We start from the raw sequence: 26875 nt of genomic DNA on the forward strand, positions 1-26875 counted from the left end.
CTAGTCCTGATGGAGCGAGTGGCCGTTACTGTGTCAAACACGGAGCTAGTCCTGATGGAGCGAGTGGCCGTTCCTGTGCCCGATCACGGAGCTAGTCCTGATGGAGCGAGTGACCGTTCCTGTGCTGAGCACGGAGCTAGTCCTGATGGAGCGAGTGGCCGTTCCTGTGCCGATCACGGAGCTAGTCCTGATGGAGCGAGTGGCCGTTCCTGTGCTGAGCACGGAGCTAGTCCTGATGGAGCGAGTGGCCGTTCCTGTGCCGATCACGGAGCTAGTCTTGATGGAGCGAGTGGTCGTTCCTGTGCTGAGCACGGAGCTAGTCCTGATGGAGCGAGTGGTCGTTCCTGTGCTGAGCACGGAGCTAGTCCTGATGGAGCGAGTGGCCATTCCTGTGTCGAGCACGGAGCTAGTCCTGATGGAACTAGAACGGTGGCCAGCCTGGTATCTCGGAAATGAAAATGCCAGCCAGGGGTAATGTATGGTGGCCTGGAATTGACACTGATATTGAAAACCTGGTAAATCACTGCCAACAGTGCCAGTTGCAGCAAAGCCTGCCAGCTGCAGCTCCACTACACCCGTGGGAATGGCCTGGACCATTCGATTATGTAGGACCATTTGTGGGTACGATGTTGCTCCTCGTAATTGATACACACTCTAAGTGGATTGAAATGTTTGAGGTGAAGAGACCGCCATCGATGGTGGCCATCGGAAAGCTGTGGCACTGTTTTGCAACTGATGGTTTGCCTGAATGAATCGTGTCCGGTTATTGGGCAGTGTTCACGAGTACGGAGTTTCAAAACTTCACCACTCTCAATGGTATAAAACACACAAAGACAGCGCCCCACCAACCAGCATCGAACGGCTTAGCCAAGAGAGCTGTCTAAACTTTTAAATCTGGCATGAAAAAACTATCAGGTGAATCTTTAGCAACAAGAGTCTCACGTTTTCTGCTGAGTTACTGTACCACCCCACACACAACAATAAGTGCACCTCCTGCTGAACTGTTAGTGAAACATCATCTCAGGACAAGGTTAAGTCTTGTGTTTCCAAACCAGGGGAGGGTAGAGTCAAGTCAGTGCAACCAGAAGACAAATCATGGTTCTCACAGTGGAGCTAGGAAGTTCTCGACTAATCAAAATGTGTACATGAAAAACTTCGGTGGCTGTCCTAGGTGGATTCCCAGAAGGGTGGTCTCTGAGACCGGACCTATTTATAAGTAAGAATAGCAGGACGGATCGTTCAGAAGCATGTTGATCACTTGAGGGGTCGAGAGGCACTTCCGTAATCAGTGTTACCACCGAGTATTGGTGAACCTGTGCGCACCAAAGATTCTGGTCAACCTGTAATAAACATCAAGGACACCCCTGTGGAAGTTAATGATAATGAATTATCTGTACCAAAGGAGCTACCCGTTAGTATAGTTCCGGAAAATGTCAATCCAGAAGAAGCCTCACAACCTGTCGAACTATGCCGCTCAACGTGAATTCGAAGACCACCCTAAAGACTTAATTTATAACTATGGGGTCTATTGTAGGTATTGTGTAATTGAAGTCCAGGCTAACAACAAACGTAATTATTTCTAGAATTCAGAAAATTCTTCGTTCCCTTTAAGATGCTTCTTAAAACCTATCTCTTTGGCCAAGCTTTTCGACCTCTGACCTAATATCTCTTCATGTGACTCTGTAAAATGTTGTTCACGAATGCTCTAGTGAAACGACTTGGATGTTTCAAGGTGCTGTACAAATACTATTTGTTGTGATTGATTGAACCACTCTGTGAGACAAACATTCTCGCCCATGCTTTGAAGCAAATTGGACTGAAAGAGGAATGCTAATGAAAGAAGATAATGAATGAAAGAGGTAATTGCCTTTATATAAAGCCTTTTTACAACTGGCAACATCCCAAAGCACCTTCTAGCAGGTGAAATTCTGGCAAAGTGCAACCACTATTCTAATGTACTCAACATGACAGTCAATTTTGTGCTCAGCAAGGTCCCACATACAGAAATGTGACCATGACCAGATGATTTTTTTAAGTGATGTCGGATGAGGGATAAAACTGTGTCAGGGACACCAGGAAGAGCTACAGCCTACTGATTCAGGTAAGGGAGAGACAGGGTGTCTCAAGATGGAGGAGTCCTGTTAGCACTTTTAAAACCTTTAGGAATAACAATGGCCACAGCTACTAGACTGCCTTTTGTGAAAGGGAAACTCCTGCTCAGGGTGGCCCATGGCCACAGCTGTAGCCTTTGTCCTGCTTCAGCAGTGGGGGAGGGGGGCCCTAAAATGCTTCAGGAGCACTGGCACACTTGTCTGCTGCCAGAAGGCTGCCTCCTCTTGCTGACATGCAAGCTCGAAACTTCCAACTTGCACGGGAGGGGGTGCTTTAATACCTTATTGACCTCAACTGGCTGCCTGATGCTTGTGGGACCAAGCCAGCAAACCAGCCAGCAGTGGAAAATTCTGGCTCCATCCGCCTTTATTCCCGCCTTTGGGAACCTGCCACCCGTGCGGCGTCCTCAGGCTGCAGCAGAGGGAAAGTACCACGAGGCTCATGCTGCAACTCGCACCTTGTTGGAGTAGACCATCGGGATGCTGAAAATGAGGTTCCGGTGCCTGGGACAGTCTGGTGGAGCCCTGCAATACAGTCCGCAGAGGGTATCACGCATTGTCGTCTGCTGCGCCCTTTACAACCTGGTGCTGCAAAGGGGAGAGGAGCTGGCTGAGGAGGAGATGGAGGAGCTGGAGGTCTCCTTCTGTGAGGAGGACGTCGACAGGGATGAGAGTGAAGAGGTCCTCGAAGGGGACAATGAGGGCAATTAGGCCACTGTACTGGCCAAACGAGGCAGGTGCGCTCGGAGGGCCCTCATAGCTGCTAGATTTGTGGAGGATGATGACGACAAACAGTGAGGAGACACTATAAAATTCTCACACTGCATCTGTGAACGTTTGACTCCAGTCTGGTTGATGGCAATGCACATACCCTCTGTGAAAAGGTCGCTGTCATGGAGACGCAGTGGAGGCCCTAATAGTCGCTCGATTCCAGGAGGACGATGATGACATGCAGTGAGGACACACTCCATAGATCTTCACATAGCCTCTGTGAAAGTCTGACTCCTGTCTGGCCGAGGTCAGCTCGCTTGCGCTCTGTGATCAGGGTCATATCATAGAGACACAGCTGAGAAACTTTAAAAGCACCTGATCCTTTGTCTGCCTTCAGCACCTGAGCCCTTCAGGAGCACATCGTCACTGGTCGCAGATGCTGAAGAGATGGGGGCCAACCCCACCTTAAAGGTGCTGAGAGCACACAGAGAGAATAACAGTACTCTGCGGCACTTGCCCATGACATTCTGGCAGCAATGATAAGTATCATCGAGGTGCAAGTCTCAGTTATGTGTCCAGAGAGTGTGTGGCCAGACCATCACTTTGGTCTGAAAGTTTCACAAAGCACAGGGAAGGGGCCCTGGACTGAGACACCTGCCTTTATCTTGTGCAGAAACCAAGGTTTCACATCTGAGTGACATGAACACTGCTCATCATAACAAGGAGCCATAAGCAGGGAGACATTCTTGGGAATTTATTTACTGTAGTGAACATTATGTACAAGTGGTTAACACCCATGCCCAGGCTGTGCAACTACATCTTCTTAACCTTCCTAACCCTGTCGCTACGTCTTGGTGCTCCCCCAACATCCACAGTAGAGGTCGAGGCAGCCTGCTGACCGCTATGACCTGTCTGTGGTGACCTTTGTGGGCGTCCTCTGGAGGACCAAGACTTGGAGGCCCCCAGCCTGCTTTTGGGGTCTTGCTGTGTGGCAGTGGCACCCTCCTAGGCCTGTGGAGCAGGAGCTGCTGAGGTCACAGGAAGAGGGGATTCGGATGGGCCGGACATTCCCAGAGTCATCTGGGTGGATGGCCCGGGGTGTGCACCTGCTGGTCCCCCTCCCTATCATTCCCAAGGGCCCCAGGCTGACTCCTTGTTGACAAGGGGTAGCTGCAGTGAGATCGAGCTGCCCCACACCCCTCTCACGTACACACTGTTGGAGGCCAACAATGGCATCAGTGGTAGAATTCAGCCTGCGCAGCAGTGCAGGGCCAATGTCCTAGACCAAGGTCTCCATGGTGGCCGCCATCCTACCAGTGTTGACCTCGGTGCATTGGTATGCTGGTGCTATCACCTCAGACTGAAGGTGGACGGTCTCCTCCATCGTGCCTTGCAATCTGAGGAGTGTAGCGGACATCCCTTCCTGATGTTCCCGAGCTTGCCTTTACAGCTCCAGCAACTGTGACACGATCGAGTCCAGAGGCTCGTCATCTGACTTTACTCAGCAGATTTCTGGTCTCCAGCTGTCCTCCGAGTGCTGGAGACCTGGGAAGTCCCTGCTGCCGCCTGCTGTGAATCAGACAGTGCCATATGCTCACCAGACTATGACCTCAAGGCTACTCTAAAGCTAAGTCACACCGAGGTGTGTGTCACTGAGATGGTGGAGGGTGTGGGTGAGCGCTGTGACAGGACTTCAATGAAGTTGCTTTCAGATTCCTCTTCAGAGGTTTCTTCGGGGCTTGATTGGAGGCCCTGGATTGTGGACTCTGTTGGCTGTTTCTTAGATGTGCCTGCGAAAGCAAGGAGAGATAGTGCATGGCAGGGCACTGCGGAACAGGACACATCACTCACAGCATGGTTTCTGATGTGTTATGACCACAGCCGGTGTTAATTGCTGCACAAACCAAATCCCAGAGGGAAACTTGGCTTACAGGCCACAACCTTTTTTTTATATCCTGATAATGAGAAGACGATGTGCCGATCTCAGCAGTAAGAGGTACAGTATCACTTTTGGGTTTTTAAAAATTCAAAGTAAAAGTTTTATGAATAAAATGAAAGAAAACTTAAGCACTCAAGATTACAGTTACACAATTAAGGTTAGTCTTACAAAACATTCCCCCAGAAACTCTCTACCTAGTCAAACGCACAAGTAAACACCTTCCAGGCAACACTCCCTTATTACTGGATTTTTCATACTTAAACACGTATATCACACAAGGCAAGCTGCTGTAGCTTCAATAAAGGTGTATCACAGGCCCATTACTCTCTTCCACTCTGCTATGGAATCAACTTCAGTATAAAACTGCTTGCTGCAGCCCAAGACTTTTCAACAGCTCTGACAACTCCAGCTATCTCCAGCCATCTCCAGCTTAACAGTTCAACAGCTATCCAGCTCAACAGCTAAAACCAACTATCCACAGTAACTCTAATATACCTTTGTATCCTTTCATCTCAGTCCCATTGGTGTCACACCCCTTTGAAACTCAAACCCTTCCAAATATAAGATCTTTCATATTTCCAAGTTGTCTTCGCTTTTGGTGCCGACCACCGCTTCCTATGCTGGACTGGTGACGTTGCTGCCCCTCCTGCGACCAGAGCGGGTGTAGAGGACATCACACAGGCCTCCACTACATCAAAAAGGCGCTCAAGGGGTGCATCATTAAACCAGTCTGGAAGCATTGAGAGGTGTGCTAGCGCCTGCACTTTAAATATGGTGCCCGGTGTGATGAAGCAGAGAGGTGATGGCGTGGTAGGCGAATGAGAGCCAGCCCGCCATCGAAATGGCATGTTTCCCAGGAATGCATTTTTAGATTGGGACAGCGTGAAAAGCCACCATTGCGGCCAGCGGGTCAAACGTCCTATTTCCTGCCCACTACCACACCTTGTGCAAATCTGGGATGATTCTGCCCCAAGTTTTGTTTTGTTTTGTTTCACATGTCTATTAATAAGAGGACCTTGAAAATGGAAACTAAAGTTAAATTATACAGGAAACATAAAGTTTGAAAAGTCCGCAGGGAAAGATTACTGCGTGTTACACTATTATTCCCATGCCCTATTTATCACCCCATTACATTCTCTTCCACAGTCCTACTTTTTTTCCCAACTGATATTTAAATCAATTGCAGTTTGCCAAGATAAACAAAGCGCAAACTCTTTGCAGCTCTTGCGTTGAATTAAAATGATTAATTTTGGCGTGCAGTTTTATATTGAACACTTGAAAATATTGTCCCTTGCAAAATTTTGAAGATGAAATTATTTAATTGTCAGAAGTTGCTGTCTTATCCAAATTGTTTGTCATTTCCCACAATCATTGCTGTCCTTCTGGAATAGTTGCTCATTGAGGGACATTTCATATGACAACATCTATTATGTATCTGGCTGTACAAATTTTCAAAAGGTCAATTTTTAAAAATATCTTAATTGAGAAGAGTTTGTCAACTATTAGTTCTGATTGAAATGTTTCTTAAATAAGTTAAAATAATCACTTCTATTAATATCACTGTGTGCAAATTATGAAATGGTACAATCCTGTCTGCATGCCCATTAGATCTTAAAAGGAAATATTACAATTTTCCCGCCTGTTTGGTGTTTTTGAAGTGTCATAATTAGAAATAAGTGAATTATAAATCACACAGTCCAAAATATCTATAACCAGATAAAGCGGTTCGCTTGTGTTACCCACACATACGCTTGGAGCTTCAAAACATTTTCAAACTGTAAACTCCAAAGCAAATGAGCAAGGCACCTAATTAAAACAAATGAAGAGGCAAGATTTAACAGCCAGCATTTCTGGAGAACAGCACACAAACTGTGGCATCAAGCAAAAGATACAAGCTGGTTAATAGCAGTCGTTATTATGTATTAGACAGGGAGTGGGAGGAAAATGACTTTTAATGTTGCTTCAAACAGGGAGGAAACAAATGCAACAAAAATAACAAACCTCTTTAGAAATTCCATATACTCTGCATGCTTGATTAGGCCTGTCCTCATCATTATAGTCTGAAAACATGGTCGATCAATGGCCCAGAGTTTTACATTCGTAAGAGCTGTAAAACAACAAAAGGAGAAACATTGTTAACCAACAACTGAAAAAGAAAACCATTTTTTAAAGAAAGGTGCATTTGAATCCATTAAAAAGGTAGCAAATACACTCCAAAGACATCAGTATTCCTTACTTGGAGGTACACTTCCTGATATTCCAGTTTTACTCTGCTAATTATAATATATCTTCAGACAAAGTGGCCCTCCCACTATCCATTCAGGCCTAACATTTTGACTATGGAAAGGTTCAGCTATCGATAACTGTGTGTTCAACTCACGACATGTCTATAATGCCCACTGTGGCAAAGAGCTCCCCATCACACCTGTCACTCTACCTAATCAGCCAGGAGCCAAAGTTGAACAATCAACAAACTATTTTAAAAAATACACTTAAGGAAGTTGATTGCAGATTGACTCATTTGATTCACCAGACAGTGGAATTTAAACATTTCCAACTCCCAAAAATGTATTTTTCCTAAGCTTCAGTCAGCAGGCAATGCTGCGATGTGCCACCTCAATCATTTCCCTCCCTTCAGCAACCCCACCCCACTATCCACCATCCCTGCAACACTGGAATTGTAGGCTGGTCAACTCTGATTGGACGTATTCCTGAGGCTGTCAACACATGAGCCCCTGACAACAAATAGCCTACCCCCACACGTCTGCCATGACTCATCCATCCAGAGCACCTTAAATCAGTTGGAAAGCATACAGGCTCTATTACCTGGTTTCGATGATTCTTGACTGTTGGGCAAAGAGTTATTTTTCATATCTTCAATATTTTTATAAATAATAAATGAAGATGTTGAAAGAAAATGCGAACACAGCAATTTTTAACACCTTGATGATATTTCTCCCAGGTAGCTTATAAAAGTGTCCTGGAGATTATTTTTTAATTCCTGAAGAATCCAGGACAATTCTGGAAAGTTGACAATCCCACAGAAGTGGCCTAGTGCTCAAATAGTTGTTTACATCATCACAACTCCTGGTTATAACTCAGACACGGGCCCCATGAGAGGTGGGCTTAAGTCATGCTTCACCAAAGGTCTGACATAATTGTGGACCAAAGGGAAATCTGCACCCTGGTATTTTTATATACGATGAGATAGGATATTCGATGGAGTAAAACTAAATGTTCAATGGAGTGTGACTACTGAGGCAGGATTCTCATTGCTTTAATAGGTTTAGATTTTCAGTTGAGTTACAGAATTATTTCTTAGATTAAATAAAACAATCAAGTTATTCTTCTTGATAACTGATTAAAACAGCCACTTTATAATGTTCCTGTGAAGCAATTCGGGATGTTTTATTAAGTCAATGTTGCTCTATAAATGTAAGTTGTTGTTGTCAAAATCTACCTTCTAGCTGCTACTTGAATCAGTTTGTTCCAACCTTGCCTCTGAGTCAAGAGTCTATCGATTCACACCTACTCTGAAGCTTGAGCACATATCTAGGCTGTGATGTCCTATGAATTGGGCACTGCATTGCTGGAGAGTCCTTCTTTAAAGGTAGGATGCTAATGTCTCTATCTGCCAATATTGATGGGCATCAAAGAACCATGGCAGTATTTGAAGGAAAGCAGGGAGACCTAATTATTCTGACCAAGATTTTGCCTTCAAAGATAACCATCAAAAATAGGTAAGGTGGTCATTCATTTCATTTCCTGTTATTTTCCTTCATAACAACAGTGATTGCATTTATACATAATTGTTGGCTATGACATGCTGTCAGAGACCCTGAGGATGTGATTGCTGTCATATAAATGCCAGTTCCTTCTTTCTGTTAGAAGGCAGAATTTTCTCAAAAGATGTGTCTGACGAAGAAAGTTCCTTGAACGTGTTATTTACTCTGCAACTGGGTATTCTACTCATAAATGCAGTGAACATTATACAGTGGTACATGCAAAGGGTTCCCTATCATACCTGTCAATTCTACCTGATCAGTGACATGCTGGAATTGAACAATTGGCAAACTACTTAAAAACACAATAAACCTTGAGAGTATGAAATATGGTTTACTATTATGTTTCAAGTTTAATCAGACCATTTGGCCCAACCAGCCCTTGCCAGAATTTACTCTTCAGTGCTAACCATATTTATCCAGCTATATCAACTTATTTTCTTTCAAACTCCATTCTTTCACCCACCTAACCAATCTTGAGTATCGACATAGTTTCTACCTGAACCCTGAAAGCAAATTCCACATTTCCATGACACTGTGTAAATAAAAAAGTCTCCTGCCTTTTTATTTTAATACTCTCACATTTAATCTTTAATCCATGCCCCCTCATTCCTGATCCCTCACCTACCGGAGATAGTATGCTATCCACCCTGTCCCATCTCTTCATAATTTTAAACACTATGCTATAATGTCTAATAATCCGCATTGTTCTAATGAAAAAGGTCCAATTTTACAAGTCTTTCTTCATAAATAATCACTTGGTAGTACAGAACTTGAGTATTGCTGAAAAAAAAGAGACTTTTTTGTCAAAGCCCTTTGTCTTGCACTCCTCAAGACAATTCGCGAGAAAATAAAAATATCAGGGGAAACAAAACATTTATACTGTATGAGAAGAGAGTGCTGATTGGTTGGCAAGTGGACTCTGATTGCTAGATGCATTGCCATGGAGAATGCACCAGTTTATGGTGACTGACAGTTAACTGCCAAATATTGTTTGACATTTAAACCAGGCAGTTTGAACCTGATTGGTCAAGGCATTGCCCAGAGGAATGAGCCAGTGAATGGCTGTCACTTATTTTGTTTAGCTGAAACAGCTAATGTTCTTTCTGTCTGTAAAGACCAGGGCTCTGTTTATTAATATATGTAGCTTCCAGTACACACAAATGTGCCACATTGCAAGACTGACTGACAATCTTAAATTGGTTGTCGGCATAATTCTTAGCACGCTAAGGATTATTTAGCAAATGCTGCCCAGTCGCGGAATCACATCCAACGTTGGATACTGTTTCGAGTTTTGCAAGCACAGGCTGGTTGGGTACAGTCCGTACCCTGCCCGTTGTGAACAGCGGAAGGGACATCCTGCTTAATGTGATCCACCAGAAAAAAGCTTCAACAAAAAAAATCTCTTTTTTCAGAGTTTTCTTTATAGTTGTATTTTCTCATTGCAGGCAGCATTTTGAATCTGTGTTGTACTAGATGCAATTCCTCAATATCCTATTTGCAGTGTGGAAACCAATACTGCACACAGCTCTCTGAGATCTTATTAAGGTTTTATGTAGGCTTGTCAGTCCCTCTAGGCTTTTATATTCTATATCTCAAGATAGAATAGAATTCTATTGGCTTATTTGATCTTTTGCAAAAAAAAGCAGTAAATAGTTACACAAGGTTCATACTTTATATTATCCCCTTCAGTGTAAGAAATCAGTCTGCCCTTGGGTAAATAGTGGGAATGTACTGAGGTGTTGACGCCAACATAATATCTGTGTCACAGGTGAGAAGCTCCAGATGAAATCATCCCTTTAAGGTGCATTTTGATTTGCCATTTGATCCAGGGAACTCATTGAAGATGAATCAGCAAAGCGGTTGCACATAACGACTTACATTTATATAGCATCTTTAAATGTCCCAAGATACTTTACAGAAGCGTTATTATCACAACCCTCATTACAATTTAAATCAAATAAAGATATATGCAAATATGAAACATTCATAACTCAAAACATAATGAGCCCTTTCAGTTATGCATCTGCGGCTACATTATCAACTATCCTCACTGTATTCAGACTTTAAATGATAAAATCTGCAATCAACATTCAATTAAAAGGGAAGATAAGATACAGGATGGGACATTTTGCTTCAAAAGATCACCCTTTATATATGACGAAAAGTGGAGCAACCTTTAAATCACTGTGTACAATATTAACAGGTGAATGTTTGATTCTACAAATTCTTGACACTTCTGTATGATGTTCTTTTATCCATTTATTCTAAGCATTAAAAGCACAAAGAGATCACAAACATATTTGTTAGGCTTATGGACATATTAATTTTGCCTCATATCTTGACTTCATCTAATAGAGGCAAGACAAAAACAACAAATTACACTATGGTCTCGCTGCCATCATTAAAAATGGTACAGGATTTCCCAGAGTCTTGAACCATAAGAATAGCAAGTACAATGTTGTGCCAATCTTTGGCACAAAAGATTGAGAAAATCCAGGTGCATGCTACGCTCAAGTATCCTTGACCTCTTATGCTGATTCCACAAAATCTTTACCAAAACCCTCGGCTGATTATCATCTCTCTATCCCTACATTACAAAAGTGCAGCTCAAGCAAAAAGACCTGAATTTCCACCAGTTCTGAAAGAGCTGCAAGAGTTTTAAGCACAACAGAATCAAGATCATACTTCTGTTTTTTTTTCTGATATTTTATGATTTCTCCTCATTGAGATCTACAATATAGTTTCTGTACCTTTGAATGCATTTTGATGACAGCAGAATGATTTGCATTTAAAACCTTACACAATTGCATTTTCTTAAAAATGCTGTTCCTAATACACATGAATGATGGATTCAAATTTCATGCATAAAAGGGGAATCAAAGATTGATTAGGGTGTATGTGTGGTGCTTTCCTCAGGCCCCAATTGTTTACGCTATTGTTCATTAATCATCCATTGCAGTAGTTTATATGTTAGCCTATGCAAATAAACATCTCACGAAATTCTAGTGTTACTCTCCGATTACAGTTTCTGGAAATTCCAGCCGATGTCTTTAGTAAGAAGTGAACTACATAGCATTGTATTAGTAGTGAATCCATTGCAATTGAACCTGTAAATTAACTGATATGTTTATAGTGATAATAAACAAAAAATATGTCCAAACAGAGAATGGGCTTCAATTGACCCCTGTCCTCAGACCTGTCAACTCTAGGCAATCCTTGGTGTGAGATTCTCATTTATGAGCCATTTAATCCCACCAAATGATAAAAAAAGGTATTTAAAAGCATCAATTAGAAATGCATTAGCTGGGTTCCAGTGAATAACCAAGTGCTGTTAATAGATTTATTAATACTAATATAATAGACTCTCTCTTTCTAACCATTTCCCCCCCCCACTTTCTTTTCTTTTTCTCTATCACTGTATTTCTTTTCCTGGCACTCAGTCACCTTAGCTTCTGGATTTAAATGTGCTTTCTCTTGCTGCCTATTGCCGGTGAATGAAAGATCCAATTGTGGAGACAGGTCGAGCACTGAGTTCAAGAGTATAGAAAACAATGTAAAATTCCACTTACTTCTTTCTTTCTTTATGCTAACATGACCACTCCTTGAATGGCCATGGCCTACCTCCCTACTGAAGATGTTGGATTTTAGATTAAAAGATCACATTCCGGTTCATTAAGAAACCATTTTAATTGTCATACCGGATAAAATACTTAATGTAAATAAAATTTAGCCAATTTATGCCATGTTAATTCCTCTTAAGAGGACCCTTACTACCAAATCAATAGTACTGAAGACTGGTGCTCCAGAACTTGCCGCAACCCTAGCCAAGCTGTTCCAGTACAGCTGCAACACTGGCATCTACCCGGCTATGTGGAAAATTGCCCAGGTATGTCCTGTACACAAAAAACAGGAGAAATCCAACCTGGCCAATTACCGCCCCATCAGTCTACTCTCCACCATCAGTAAAGTAATGGAAAGGGTCATCAACAGTGCTATCAAGCGGCACTTGCTTAGCAATAACCTGCTCACTGACGCCCAGTTTGGGTTCCACCAGGGCCACTCAGCTCCTGACCTCATTACAGCCTTGGTTCAAACATGGACAAAAGAGCTGAACTCCTGAGGTGATGTGAGAGTGACTGCCCTTGACATCAAGGCAACATTTGACCAAGTGTGGCATCAAGGAGCCCTAGCAAAACTGGAGTCAATGGGAATTAGGGGGAAAACTCTACTGGTTGGAGTCGTACCTAGCACAAAGGAAGATCATTGTCTTGTTGGGGGGTCAGTCATCTCAGCTCCAGGACATCACTGCAGGAGTTCCTCACAGTAGTGTCCTCGGTGCAACCATCTTCAGCTGCTTCATCAATGACCTTCCTTCCATCATAAGGTCAGATGTGGGGATGTTCGCTGATGATTGCACAATGTTCAGTACCATTCGCGACTCCTCAGATACGGAAGCAGTCCATGTGCAAATGCAGCAAGACCTGGACAATGTCCAGGCTTGGGCTGACAAGTAGCAAGTAACATTCGCGCCACAAGTGTCAGGCAATGACCATCTCCAACAAGAGATAATCCAACCATCACCTCTTGATGTTCAATGGCATCACCATCACTGACTTCCCCCCTATCAACACCCTGGGGGTTACCATTGACCAGAAACTGAACTGGACTAGTCATATAAATACTGTGGCTACAAGAGCAGGTCAGAGGCTAGGAATCCTGCAACGAGTAACTCACCTCTTGTCTCTGCAAAGTCTGTCCACCATTTACAAGGCACAAGTCAGGGGTGTGATGGAATATTCCCCACTTGCCTGGATGAGTGCAGCTCCCACAACACTCAAGAAGCTTGGCACCATCCAGGACAAAGCAGACCACTTAATTGGCACCCTATCCACAAACATTCATTCCCTCCACCATCGACGCACAGTGGCAGCAGTATGTACCATCTTCAGGACGCACTGCAGGAACTCACCAAGACTCCTTAGACAGCACCTTCCAAATCTATGACCACAGCCATCTAGAAGACAAGGACAGCAGACACACAGCAATACCACCACCTGGAAGTTCCCCTCCAAGCCACTCACCATCCTGCCTTGGAGACATATCGTCTTTCACTGTCGCTGGGTCAAAATCCTGGAACTTCCTCCCTAACACCACTGTGGGTGTACCTACACCACATGGGCTGCAGCGGTTCAAGAAGACAGCCCATCACCACCTTCTCAAGGGCAACTAGGGATGGGCAATAAATGCTGGCCCAGCCAGCGAAACCCACATCCCACGAATGAATATTTAAAAAATCAAAAATGGTCAAGGGCATTAAACACAATTAATATGAAATTGATGATTGATTATTGAATAAATTATTCCAATAATAGCAATTTCCGTGAATTAATGTACAAGAACAATTTTATTATAATTATTTTCTCTGCTTTATTGCTGGTCTGTAAAGAAATCAGATTATCCTCCTCCATTTGGTCTCCATCCGAGTACACGTCATGTACTTTTGAAAAGAAAATATCATATAACAAACTGCAGTGTTTAGTCTACACATCCTCAATTTAATAACTGTTAGCTTTGAAAGTTATGCTGAACATAAAGCGAATGTTAAGACTATTTTGGAATTAGTGAAACACCAATCTGTCCTTTACCCACTTTTGTGATTCTCTCCACACAAAAAGAGATGCTTTTTGCTACATGGATTTTCAGCTACTCTCTGTGGACCTCAAACAGATTAAACCAAAAGTCATCAATGGTAAAGTCAAGGGCATGATTCCAGAAGAATGTATTTGACTGTCAGACGAGAGAGTACTGAGGGAATGCTACACTGTCGAAAGAGCTGTCTTATAGATAAGATGTTAAGCCGAGGGTCCATCTATCATTTCAACGCATATAAGTATTCCACTGCACTGTTCACAGGTCAGCAGGACAGTTTTACTGGCATCCTGGCTAACGTTTATCTTTCAAACATCATTAAAACAGGCCATCTCATCGTTTCTCATTGCTGCTTGTGAGAGCTGACTGCATGCAAACTGGCTGCCCTATTCCTGTATTGTAACAGTGACTACACTTCGTTGACTGTAAAGTGCTTTGGGACATTATGAGGTTGTGAAATGGGCTCTGCAAAGGCATAATCCTGCTTTATTTTAATGGAACCACAATTTTCCAAGGATTTGTGGGTTTTTTGTGGAGTATTTTTGCTGTGGAAAATATATTTTCTCTTCATTTCATAGGAGTGAAATAGGACCTTGTGTTTCCAGTTTTAACAGGGACATTGAGGTCTAATGTAAGTGGTAACCTCCCCATGCCAGAACAACATTGAGAATGCCTAATGTTTGGGCACTCTCAAGGCATCCCTGGCATTAGTCTAAAATAGCATTATATCCTTGCCAGCTACTGAAGACCAAGGTAGGTTTTCATCTTGGCATTTTTCAAACTTACCATAACGTGGATCCTGGGGGAGTCAGAATGCTTATCCTTTCTCTGCAGTAGTGATGCCAGCCTGTGATTGGCCCCTCCTGGCTGCCACCTTCCCCTTTTTCCTCCATGAACTACCTTAGCGTCACTGCTGGTGTTGCCTGCACCCTAAACCGGGAATACTGATCCGATATGATCAGCAACATCCAGACAAATGATTGTAATGTGAAGCATGATAGCTGCAAAAGACTAACTGCACAAACACCTGTAAGATCAGGACATTCTGGGTGATTTATTTAGCAACCCACCCAAACTGTCCCCAAGGGAAATACATGTTCATATTTGCATACAATGCCTCTACCTGCCCATGCCAACGGCAGCAGTGTTGAAAATCTTCAGTAAATTGACTGGGTCTACATTTATAATAAGCGTGAGGGAGAATAGGGTGAGAAAGAGTGGAGAGGGAGATGGGGAGGGTGAAGAGAGAGAGAGGAAATGAAGGAAAGAAAAATAAGAAGATAGAAAGAAGGTGAGAAAGAAAAGGATCAATAAACTTGCATTTGCACTTTTCATGGCCTCAGGTGCTTTACAAATAAATTAAATACTTTTGAAATGTAGTCACTGTAGTAATGAAGAAAACACAGCAGATAATCTGTTTTATGGAAGTAGATTGAGGGATAAATATTGACCGGATACAGGGGAGAACCCTCCTGATCCTCTTTGAATAGTGGTGACATGGGATCTTTTAGGTCCACTGGAGAGGACAGACAGGGATTTGGTTTAACATTTCATCTGAAAGGCACCTATAACAGTGCAGCATTCCCTCAGCACTGGGCTGAGTGTTAGCCTGGATTTTGTGTTCAAGTCTCTGGGATTGGACTTGGGCTCGCACCCTTCTTACTCAAACAAGAGTGTTACCCACTGAGCCATGGCTGACATCTAAATGTTCCTATCAGTTCCTATGAGAGCGCAGCACTGTTCTTACTCCAGTGGGAGGATGGGTGATTATGATTCTCGTACCCGAGACTCCTACTTCAAACAACTGTGGACAATGCAGCAGCACGTGAATGGAAGCAAGTAGCTAGCCCAATGCCACAGTTAGTGGAAGTGCACCACAAGGTGTGGCAATCAGCAGAGGGGGGGTCCCAATTTTGAACCCCAGGTCTATATCGAGTTAACTGACCTCAGTTAAAATGTCGTCGGAGTGCATCAATTGGACTCAGAACCCCTTGGCTGTAAAGGGCGAGAAATAGCATGTACCAACTCTCCTCATCTAGATTGTAATGCTAACTAAATACTTCAAGACCAGCAGCTTCTGAAGATCTACTAAAAGTCACTGTCGTTGCCTGTCTCCCAGTTTGAGGATGACATCTACTCAGGGTCTGCCATGGGTCTTCATGTAACTGAGCAGGCCGATTCGTGACCCACAGATCTTTGGGAACATGGGGCAGTATATACCCTGAAGTAGTGGGATTCAGAGTGCAGGGTTTGCTTCCTTTTCTTCCTTCGCTACCACTGCTCTGCCTCCTCATTAAGGCGTTGGGACTCAAAGCATGATGCAGCTGGATGGACGAGTTGTCGCCATGCTGAACAATTGGTAGCAAGATCCTCCCAGTAATTTATGTCAATGCTGCCATGCTTCAAGCAGAGCTTCAGAGTGTCTTTGAAGCACTTTCTTTGTCCTCCCTTGGAACATTGGCCACTTGAGAGTTGAGAAAACAAGGCCTAGAGAGAGAGATGCTTTAAAAGTACCATACTTAAAGTACTCTGCATCAAAAAGAAAAACACAGATTAATGAAATACAGCTCTGTGATCATGCTTCTGTGTCAATGAATATTTAGTGAAGCTTCTGTTTTTTTTTAATTCAACCTTGAAGGCCTGCAAAAGACTCCAGTTTTGGCAATATAATTACAGTGCTCCTTTGCGGTTGAATTATTTTAATGTTAAAAGCTGCTTTAATAAATGTTCACCTCGATAGACCACCTAGGCCCTTGTTAATACACTCAAAAATAACATAATATGAATTCCCAGTTTGAAGCTGCTGCCTGTGCAGCAAGGAAGAGGCTGTCAAATCATATCGTTTTCTGGTTTATTTTGTTCCAGTGGGGAACAAATCTGCCACAATGCAAGTAGGAAGCAACTGTTTAATGTAACTGTAGTAACATTATAGTCTCCAGTTCTTTTAAACTGACATTTGTAATTCAGGGCAGTATTCCCAGATTGGAACCAGGGCTTTTCCTGTTATTGTCCCCTTGATGTTTCTCCTCTAAAGAAGGGAGGTACTGGACTGTAGGAATTGTCAAGATATTTCAAGTAGAATTACATTGAATTTCCTGCACAGAATCAGATCATTCAGCCTAACTCGTCTATACCAGTGTTTATGCTCCACATGAATTTACCCAATCTGACCCTTTCAGTATAATCTTCTACTCCTTTCTCCCTCATCCCTAGCTTTCCTAAAAAGGCACCAATGCCATTCGCCTGAATCACTCTGTGCAGTAGTGAACTCCATAATTTAATTACTCTCCAAGTAACTAATTTTCTCCTGAATTCTCTATTGCATTTATTAGTGATTATATTATATTTAATGCCTCTAATATTTTGCTACTAGACTCTACCTTTTTCATTTATCTACCACCTTGGGTTCTTAAAGTGGCACAGATCTTGCAGTCAGTTGTGTAGCAGAGGGGTACGCCACTGACTATGTTAAAAGCTATGTGCCTACCTTTCCTGTTGGTTGCAGTAGGTCCATCAGCAAGGTGAGTGGGGAGGCCTAGTGGCTTGTCACAATTCCCGTGAAGCCACTCCCCCTCTGATGTTACAAGCTGAAAGCACGGCCCTTGAGGTCTGCCTTCAACTCAATGACAAGTGTTTGCAACGATTTTAAATGTTTTATTTAATCTACTTTTAACTCTAGCAAGCTCTAAGCCAATATAGACCAATTTATGGGGGGGGGGACGACTCCCTTCCTGACACTGCCGTACCAGATGGACCACAGTAGCTAAAGAAGATGGCTCACCACCACCTTCTGGGGATGGGCAATAAGGCTGGCCTTGCCAGCAATGCTAACATCCCATGAAACAAATACAAGGCAATCAACATAAATGTCGCACTGACAGGTCCCAATCAGCGTGGACCTCACTCAGAGGCCATTCAGGCAGATCAAAACTCCTGGATTCGAGGGTAAGTGGGCTCCCTGGAAGTTGCAGTGTCGTTGCAGCCCTTACTAATGGCAAAGCTCTGAGTGTTCATTGCTATTGGGACCACAAGGTCTGAACCACTGTTTGTTTGGCTTTCAGGAAATAACATTGGATATGGTTGCCCCGTCGCACAGTGAACTGGGAACAGGAAATGATCCCTGGGCCTGAACAAGGCCCAAATTATTGGAATTTGGACCCCATCTAAATTACAGCACCGCTGTATAACCCCAGGCAGCTTCCCAGCAAAGCAAACATCAATTCTGGGATGCTGCTGGGCTCCTAGGGAAGGGAGTGGGTGTTTGTAACTGTTATATTATTATACTCTTCCAACAAGGTTTAGGAACTATACTGTTCATGCAAATGTGTACATGTATCTCCAGACTGCCACATCGTTCACTGTGGCACTACAATCTGTGCGCCATGGTGCAAAAATGTATTGTTCGTGTACATGGTGAGATCCGAGAAATACATTCCATGTCAGCTCCTGTATCTCTGTAAAATAATGTGATTATTTCAAACTTCTGGGAATCTTAAGATATAACATGATGGCAGCAGCTGTCTGTGAGCAAAACGCAAACATTCTAAAACTTTTAATGTTGAGTTAGATTTTAAAAAATCAACCATGCCAGAGTGAGCAAGAAAAAAATTATGCAAAAATGAAATGGCCACTGCTGCAGTAACGAATGTGCATCTCCAGCTCAGGATGAATTGGGAGACTGTTGGTCTCATAGAGGTATTTGGGAAGTTTAAAAAAAAGTGTAGATTGACATTTAGCAGATTTCTAAAAGGTACAAGTTACGAGTGAAGAGAAAAGGGTCAATTGCATCCTTTTGTGGACAGGGAATAAAGTTCTAGATCTTTTCAATCGCTGGGTGATGAGTGAGGGCAACAGAAAAAATAAAATTTGAGAAATTCAACCCATATCTCCAGCCAAGGCAAACCTCTGGATCAACCGATTTGAATTTCAGAGCTTGAAGCAGCAACAGCTTGAAAATGTTTTAACAAGATTGGGAAATGTCTGGTAGATCAGCTCATTTGGGGCCCTGCATACCCTGATGTACAAAAAAACTCTGATTGGAAAGGACAAGCTCACAATATCACAGGCTGCGGACACTGCCAGAGCACATGACACCACGTGTAGATAGGTGAGACACGTAATATGCAAACGGCTAGTTAAGTCAAGAGAAAGGCTGCAGCTTTGATGCAATGAAACAGCAACAAAAGAATGCACAGCAGGTAGAGAGAAAGACGTGCAAGAGCTGTGGATGACCACATGAGTTTGCAGACAGGAGGAAATGTCCTGCATACGGATCAAACTGCAGAGCATGTGGAAAGCCCAATCACTGGGGAAAGATGTGTAGTACATAGAAAGAAAACGCTAAAGGAGTTATCAGAGGCAGAGCAACAGGCTGGTGACACAAAAAAGAAACCAAAACATCCATACCCTGGAAGATGACCATGAGTTTAAGATTTCAGTAGACATAGAAACCATACATACGTATGAAATATCTAAAAGGTTTACCAAACTAATACCTGGAATGTGCAGGTTGTCTTATGAGGAAAGGTTTATGACAGACTAGGCTTGTATCTGCTGGAGTTTAGAAGAGGAAGAGGCGACTTGATTGAAACCTATAACATCCTGAGGGATCTCGACAGGGTGGACGTGGAGAGGATGTTTCCTCTTGTGGGAGAATCTAGAACTAGGGCTGCTGTTTAAAAATAAGGGGTTGCCCATTTAGGGCAGAGATAAGGATAATTTTTTTCTTTTAGAAGGTTGTGAGCCTTTGGAGCTCTGTTCCTCAAAAGCGGTGGGAGCAAAATATTTGGGTACCTTTAAGGCAGAGATAGATAGATTATTGATAAGCAAGGGGGTGAAAGGTTATCGAGGTTGGCATTGAGGTTACAATCAGATCAGCCATGAGCTTATTGAATGACGGAGCAGGCTCGAGGGGCCGAGTGGCCACTCTTGCTCCTAATTTGTATGTCCGTATGTGACAGTTCCCAGAGAAAAGAAATTCACACAACCATTCAGATCAGGAAGAAGGTGAGAAATAAGTCCACAATCATAAATCTGAAGCTGAAGCCTGACACTGGAGCACAGACTAACATCATCCCAAATAGTCTTTTCTGAAAGCTTGAAAGGGTTACCCAAAGAAAGATGCTCTAAAGCCAAGCAATGCCATGCTGACAGCATACGGCAGAGTTGAGATTTGACAACAAAGAGCAATCTAAATCAGAGGGACACATAAAGGAAAAGATGTTAACTGCATGTCACCTCAGTAAACCATGAGATGAAGGAGGCGTCATTGAGGGTGAATATCACATCATCATTATCCAGAGAAGAAACTCATGATTTATCCCCCAGCAAATGTATCAATAGAACTATAAGGAAAGCTTGAAAGAGAGCTCCAGGAGGTGGAAGAAACAAAAGTGATTGCCAGAGTCACAGAGCCTACAGACTGAATAAGTTCCATTATTATGGGAGATGACAGGTAAAGCGAAATAAATGGGTTGCAGTCAAATATTGAAATTCTCAAGCTCAATATTGAAAGACAGAAAGAGCTCTTGATAGAAAAAGAAAGCGAGCTTATTCAGAAAGTTCAGACAGCTAAAGAAGAAAAACTTACAGCACTCCAAGTTGAAAATTTAGAACTAGAGAAGAAAGTTGCTGATCTGGAAAGACTGAGCACTGAGCAGGACATAAAGTAACATGCTGAAAAGCAGCATATGGAAGGGAAACGGCATGGTCTACAGTTAGCAGAGGAGACATCCAAGAGGGAGATCCTGAATCTCAGGATAACAAGTCAACACTACATGTTTCGAAAAGAACTTTGAAAAAGAAAAGAGTGACAATGCTGAGTTCAGGCAGCAAATTAGTGAACTGCGGATGTTGCTTAACACACTGTATCACAGTCAGAGAATGATTCAATGGAGACCAATAACAAACTGCGAGAAATGTTGGGAGTGTTTAAAAGAGGAACGCAATAAGTCAAGCAGAGAGGCCAGAGCAGAAAGCTGAAAAAATGGTGGAAGGCAGGCACATAGAGTGACTGGAAGAGAAACATCAGCTGCAGAATCATAAAAACAAAAAGCTAAAAGCTACTGCGGATGCTGGAAATCCAAAACAAAACAAAAACAGAATTACCTGGAAAAACTCTGCAAGTCTGGCAGCATCGGCGGAGAAGAAATCAGTTAACGTTTCGAGCCTTCATGGCGAATTTATATTTCTCCCTTGTTGAAACTATGCTGCAGTTCTGCCGAAGGGCCATGAAGGCTCGAAACGTTAACTGATTTCTTCTCCGCCGATGCTGCCAGACTTGCTGAGTTTTTCCAGGTAATTCTGTTTTTGAGCTGCAGAATCATAATGTGGAGCTTGAGGAGAAGTACTGCCAGGCCAAAGCCCGGCTGCAGCATGTTGCTTTAGCTCAGATGAAGAGGCACAACATTTTAGCATCTAACCATAATGTTTTTGAGAAAAGAAAACGCTCTTGGGGTGTTCAGCTTAATTATACAAGTCCATTGTAATCTTCTTTAGCTTAGACAGAATATAAAAATAGCTGATTGAAGAATTATGTTGATCTTAAGAGGCATTATAATTGTTAAATAAATTTGTATACTGTTATATTACTATTAGGAACTATGTTCTTTATGCATATGTATACATGTATATTGTCAGGCCCAGTAAAGGCATGTCATATTCATATCTTTACATGTGGACTGAGCTCATTGGAACTGGAACTGTCTTTTATTTGTTTAAAAGACTGATAAACTGTTAAGATCGCTGCCTAAGGCTTATGTGACTTTTGCTTATACCACACAGACTATCAAGCTTCTGGAAAGTTCTGAATTGAATAACCATGGGTGTGGGTCCCAACCCTTAGCCCCTCACACCCCCACCCCCATATCCCCCCTGCCCCCAGAATGGACAAATGTTATCTGTGGAATTCATGCCTGCCATTGTTCAAAGTTTATTCAAAACGAAGGGTCAATGGACTCTTAGACCCTATGTCTCCAGGTTTGCAATTCAACAAAGGAAAGCTGACCAGGCCAGTTATCTACAAGTTAGGTGTGAAAGACCACCATCTATCTCCTATCGTATATCAGTGGCCTTTTAGCTTTAAGCCATTCTAGGTGGACAATGGCTGTTGACCATGTGACCAAAGCTGGCTCCTGATACTGAGACCCTTTACTATCCCAAGACCCAGGAGATTCCAGGGCAGACTGCAGAATAACACTGACAAGACAACAGCTGCAGAAAAAAGCTGTGCATATTTGCCTTTTAAGAACTATCAGTCTTCAGCCAGCCTGAGAACCAGACTCTGAAACTAGCTGTAATTCATCAAACAGCCAAAGTACTTAATCTGTTCCAGTTTCAAAGTTCACCTGAGAACCAACCTCCTAGACTGCAAGAACCCTCGCAACCAGCTGTGAATTCTTTGCTTTACAAGACCCTCACTTCAACTTTAAATCATCAAATCCATTTAAGAAAGCACAGGCCTTACCATGTGGGAGACCGGAAATCGGAAAGCAGAGACTGAATTAACCATAATCTGTAAAAGTACACTATCCTTATCTTTATCCAATCTTTGCATGTGCATGTATGTGCGTGTGTGTCTGTGTGTGTGTGAGAGTGTATGCATGAGACTGAGTGTGTGATGTTGCATTAATCTGTGGTAAGTGTGTGAGAATAAATAATTGTTTTATATTAAACTCACTAAAGCTGGCAGCTGAATTATTTAATTGGAATACACACTCCAAGGTAAGAAAAGACACACCTCTTTCCATACAAATCATACTGATTATGGGCAGTAAGGGAGCAAATGCTTTCTGTCCGTGACAATATTCAGAGTGTCACATCATTCAACTACTGCACAACGGCCTGTGCGCTAATACAACAATTTATCATTCTGTAGCACATGCTGAAATCTGAGAAACACGTTTGATGTCCGCTTCTGTATCTGTGTGAAATAGTCTGATTATTTCAAACTTCTGGGAACCATAAAACATAACTGTTCAGTTGCGTAAGATTTCTCAATTTTATGAGAGAGCAATGTAATAGTGAATTAGGGCCAAATGTAGCAATGCAAAATGTTTCACTGACTAATTACACAAATAACTATTGGTGGAATTTTCTATTCTGGAACTAAGTCCCATGGCGGGAGCAGGAATGGGGAGTGTTTCCCGCCACAGAGGCTGGCGGGAATTCGCACCATATCACGCAATGCCTGCCTCATTAATTATGCAGTCGGAGGTTTCCTCACGTTTTGCGCGATGGGACTGGCTGGGTAGTGCACGCCCCGCCATCATATCCAGACGTCATATTTGAAAGGCGTCCTGACAGCAACCGGAGGAGATGGCCTGCAGATCACACGGAGCTCCAGTCCCCAAATTGAATGATGCCTCCTTAGGAGTCCTGCTGAATGCGGTGGAGGCCAGGAGGGGCATCCTCTACCCAAAGGAGGGAAGGAGGGGGCCGAGTTGACAGACCAACCAGGCATTGGAGGAAGTCTTTAGGGTGGTCAGTGCCCAGGGCCTCCACCAGAGGTTAGTGCAGGAAATAGATGAATGAGGGTAAGTGAACCTACAACTGCTCGCACTCACCTCACTGAGTGGTAAAGGGGACATGGGCCTCAGTAGCAACTTGATAAAGGTGATGCCTCATAGCCCCACTGCATTCCATCTAGCCTGCAGGTGGAGAGGCCACTCTGGGTCCCTGACCCTTCCACACGGAGAGATCAGATGTTGTCTGGGAGGGAGGCAGGGTGGCGGGGCGGGGGAAAGTGACTCAAATGTTGAGGGTACCAGCAAGCACCACTAATGACATGCCTCTGTGAGCTTTATCCTTCTACCTGCATATTCTCACCACTCTGGAGGCTGTTGCCCCAGAACACTTGTGGACAACCTGCAGCACATCAATCAGATGGCACACAACCCAGTGGGGGTATTTGTAAGACTGGAAGCATGAGAAAGATACCTGAAGCCCAATTGCTCTCAGCCCAATCTTCTCACTTTGCGCAGGAAAAGTTAAGGCACAACAGGAGAGAGAGAGAGGAGACGGGAGGGGCCCAAGCTGACCTGAAGAACTTAGCCGACTTCGAGGAGTGGGCAGCCCAGCCGGCAGGAGAGGAACATGACCGAGTCTGCGGAGATGGAGAGGTTGGCAGGCAGCCTCCATCTAGTAAGGATCCATGCATGTCACATCGACTTGCTGTATATCTTTACAGAAAAGTGAAACTCATTTTGAATGGAAAGATAGTGTTGTATAGCAGAATGGAAATGCTCCCCGGGAGCATGTCAGTCTGCATATTCTAGGGCACTAACCAGTGCGCAAGAGATCAGAAGATCAGTTTGTAACCCTGATGTGGGATGCTGCTAAAGATTATTAATGTTTGGGGGGGCAGTTGCCTGCTGCTATTTTTTTTTTATTTCTTTCTGTTCAGTGTGAAAATCCAGGAGTCAAGTTGTCCAATTTTACGCAGTGAATTCTATCTGACAGGCACATTGACCTTTTTTTAAAGAAAGAACGTAAGTAAAAATTCCCATTAATATAGTGCCTTTCGTGATCTCGTATGCCCTAAAGCACTTTACTGCCGATTAAGTACTTTTTCGAAGTGTTGTGATGTAGAAAATGCACTAGCCAATTTATTCGATAATGATCAGATAATTTGTTTTAGTGATGTGGTTGATGGATAAATATTCAACACAAGGGAAAACTCGCCGGTTCTTCTTCGAAGACTTATGGGATTTTTTATTCTACATCCACCTGAGATGGAGACTCAGGGTGGAATTTTCCGTTCCGTTGGTGGCGGGCGTGTTTGGTGGTGTGAGCAGACAATATGGTGAGAAGGCCAAAAATTGGCTTTACACCGTCATGAAGCCAGTTTGCAATCGCCTGCTCCACCTGCCAATGGCGGGCTGCAATTCCTGCCGCCACACGTTGGCAGCCTATTTTCAATGCTTTAGCATCTCCTTAGAAGCCCTGCTCACCGGAATCATTGCCCCATGCTGCAACTTCCAAGTACATTGGCTGGCGTGTTTCACAACTGTACATGAGCGATATGCACCTGGCGAGCTGCACCTTGCTCAGGTCTTCAAGGTTTGTTTGCCTACCTTGCTTCAAGCAACACTTGTGGTCATCAACGCCAGACGTCGCAGTCAGCACCACATCATGTTTAGCGCGCTCACAGGCTGGTCACTGCCTACCAGACCAGCCGTAAGGTGGGGGGGGGGTGGCTTTTCAACGGCGGAAGGGCAAGGGCTTGCTTGGTGAAGTGGCAGAAGTGGCCTCAGGCAAGGGATGAGGCTGCGGGGCAAGGGCTGTAGCGGGGTAGGGTGGAGTATCCCAGGGTGTGTGTGTGGGGGCACATGATAATCTGTGCAAGTGGCCTCAAGGTGGTGAGGGCTGAGGAGGCAGTCTCCAGCGGAGATGAGGCCAGATGGCAATGTGAGGGTGTGTGAGAGAAAGTGAGTGGTGATGTCCCTTGATCCGGCAGTGAGTCAGATGCTACTGAATGTGTGAATGCCTCGTGAGTGTGCAAGTTTAGAGTGATGAGGTGGTTGCCTTGCCCTGGCGGCATGGATGAGATCATTCATCTTCTTTCTGCACTGATGGTGAACCTCTTCTGTGCATTGACCACCGCTGCCACCACCTCCCAAGCCAGAGTGGTGCGATTGCTGGACCTCCTGCGGCCAGAGCGGGGGTGGAGGGCCTCCAAAAGGCATTCCAGTTGATGGGTCACTAAACTCTTCTTGGTCTTCAGGGCCATGTCTTCAATGGAGAAGTCCTGGGCTGCAAGCATTGAGAGCTGTGTGCATGACTGCTGTTAGATATGGCAACCGGAGTGAGGAACCAGTGAGGTAACAGTGGCGAGTGATTCAGAGGCTGCCCACCAGTGGGACGGCGAGTTTCCTGTGGCTGCATAATTACTGAAGCAGGAAGCGGATGATACGGCAGGAAAGCTCACCATTGCGGCCAGTAGGTAAAACGGCATTTTTCATGCCCGCTACCACACAACTGTCATAACCTATATTTTAAGTGGTATGTTTGAGAGGCAGCTCTAAATTCAGGAATCAGACCACCAGTTCTCGAGAAGTTTTATATCAAAATACATGAGACATTTATTAATTTACACAAGTTAAAATAAACACATGGCTACAAATTACTACTACCATAATTTTTAACAAATTCCCAAACTAATCTCCATTAAGGGAACAGCACCCCATAGACTTTAGGCAGACATTAGGAAAGCATTTTCACCATACAAATTCAAAATGAGGTTCCTTTCACTTTGGTCCCTTTGCAGGCACAGTGATAGGCTTACAGGCTTTGATTTTACATTACCTCTGCCCTGCACACACACAGCTGCTATCTGTTATACCCAGCACATCTCATTGAATGTAAATTCTCATTGTTTCACCAGCCCCTTTGAAGTCCACCTCTTCTAACAATAAAACCCCTTTCATAGTACAATTTTATTAGCAATATAAACATTGCTTGGTCTCTGTTAGCTAGGTGCCAGATTTCACTCCCTTTCTTGAATGCTCTTCTCAACAAAATGCAAATGCACTCTCTCTCTCTAACATCTCAAAACTAGTATACATTAAAACACCCAGACTAGCTGGCTTTAATCCAATTAAGACAGACTAATCCTCTATTTTTTTTAAAATAATTTCCAATAACGTTATATACATTAATAGCTTCATGACATCCCCCTCCCT

The 26875-nt window shown here is 43.5% G+C and overlaps 1 protein-coding gene across 3 annotated transcripts in view; it reads right to left on the bottom strand.

The window, feature by feature from the left end:
- The window catches only part of prkg1b (protein kinase cGMP-dependent 1b), an 855320-nt gene that overhangs the window by 254751 nt on the left and 573694 nt on the right, over positions 1-26875 (bottom strand). For all 3 annotated transcript variants that reach the window (XM_078565944.1, XM_078565943.1, XM_078565942.1), the window contains exon 4: positions 6763-6868. In XM_078565944.1, coding sequence (XP_078422070.1) covers positions 6763-6868 — 106 coding nt within the window. The remainder of the gene's footprint in view (positions 1-6762; positions 6869-26875) is intronic.

This window comes from Cetorhinus maximus, chromosome 20 (genome assembly GCF_964194155.1).
Source record: "Cetorhinus maximus chromosome 20, sCetMax3.hap1.1, whole genome shotgun sequence".
In the NCBI taxonomy this organism is placed as follows: Eukaryota; Metazoa; Chordata; class Chondrichthyes; order Lamniformes; family Cetorhinidae; genus Cetorhinus; species Cetorhinus maximus.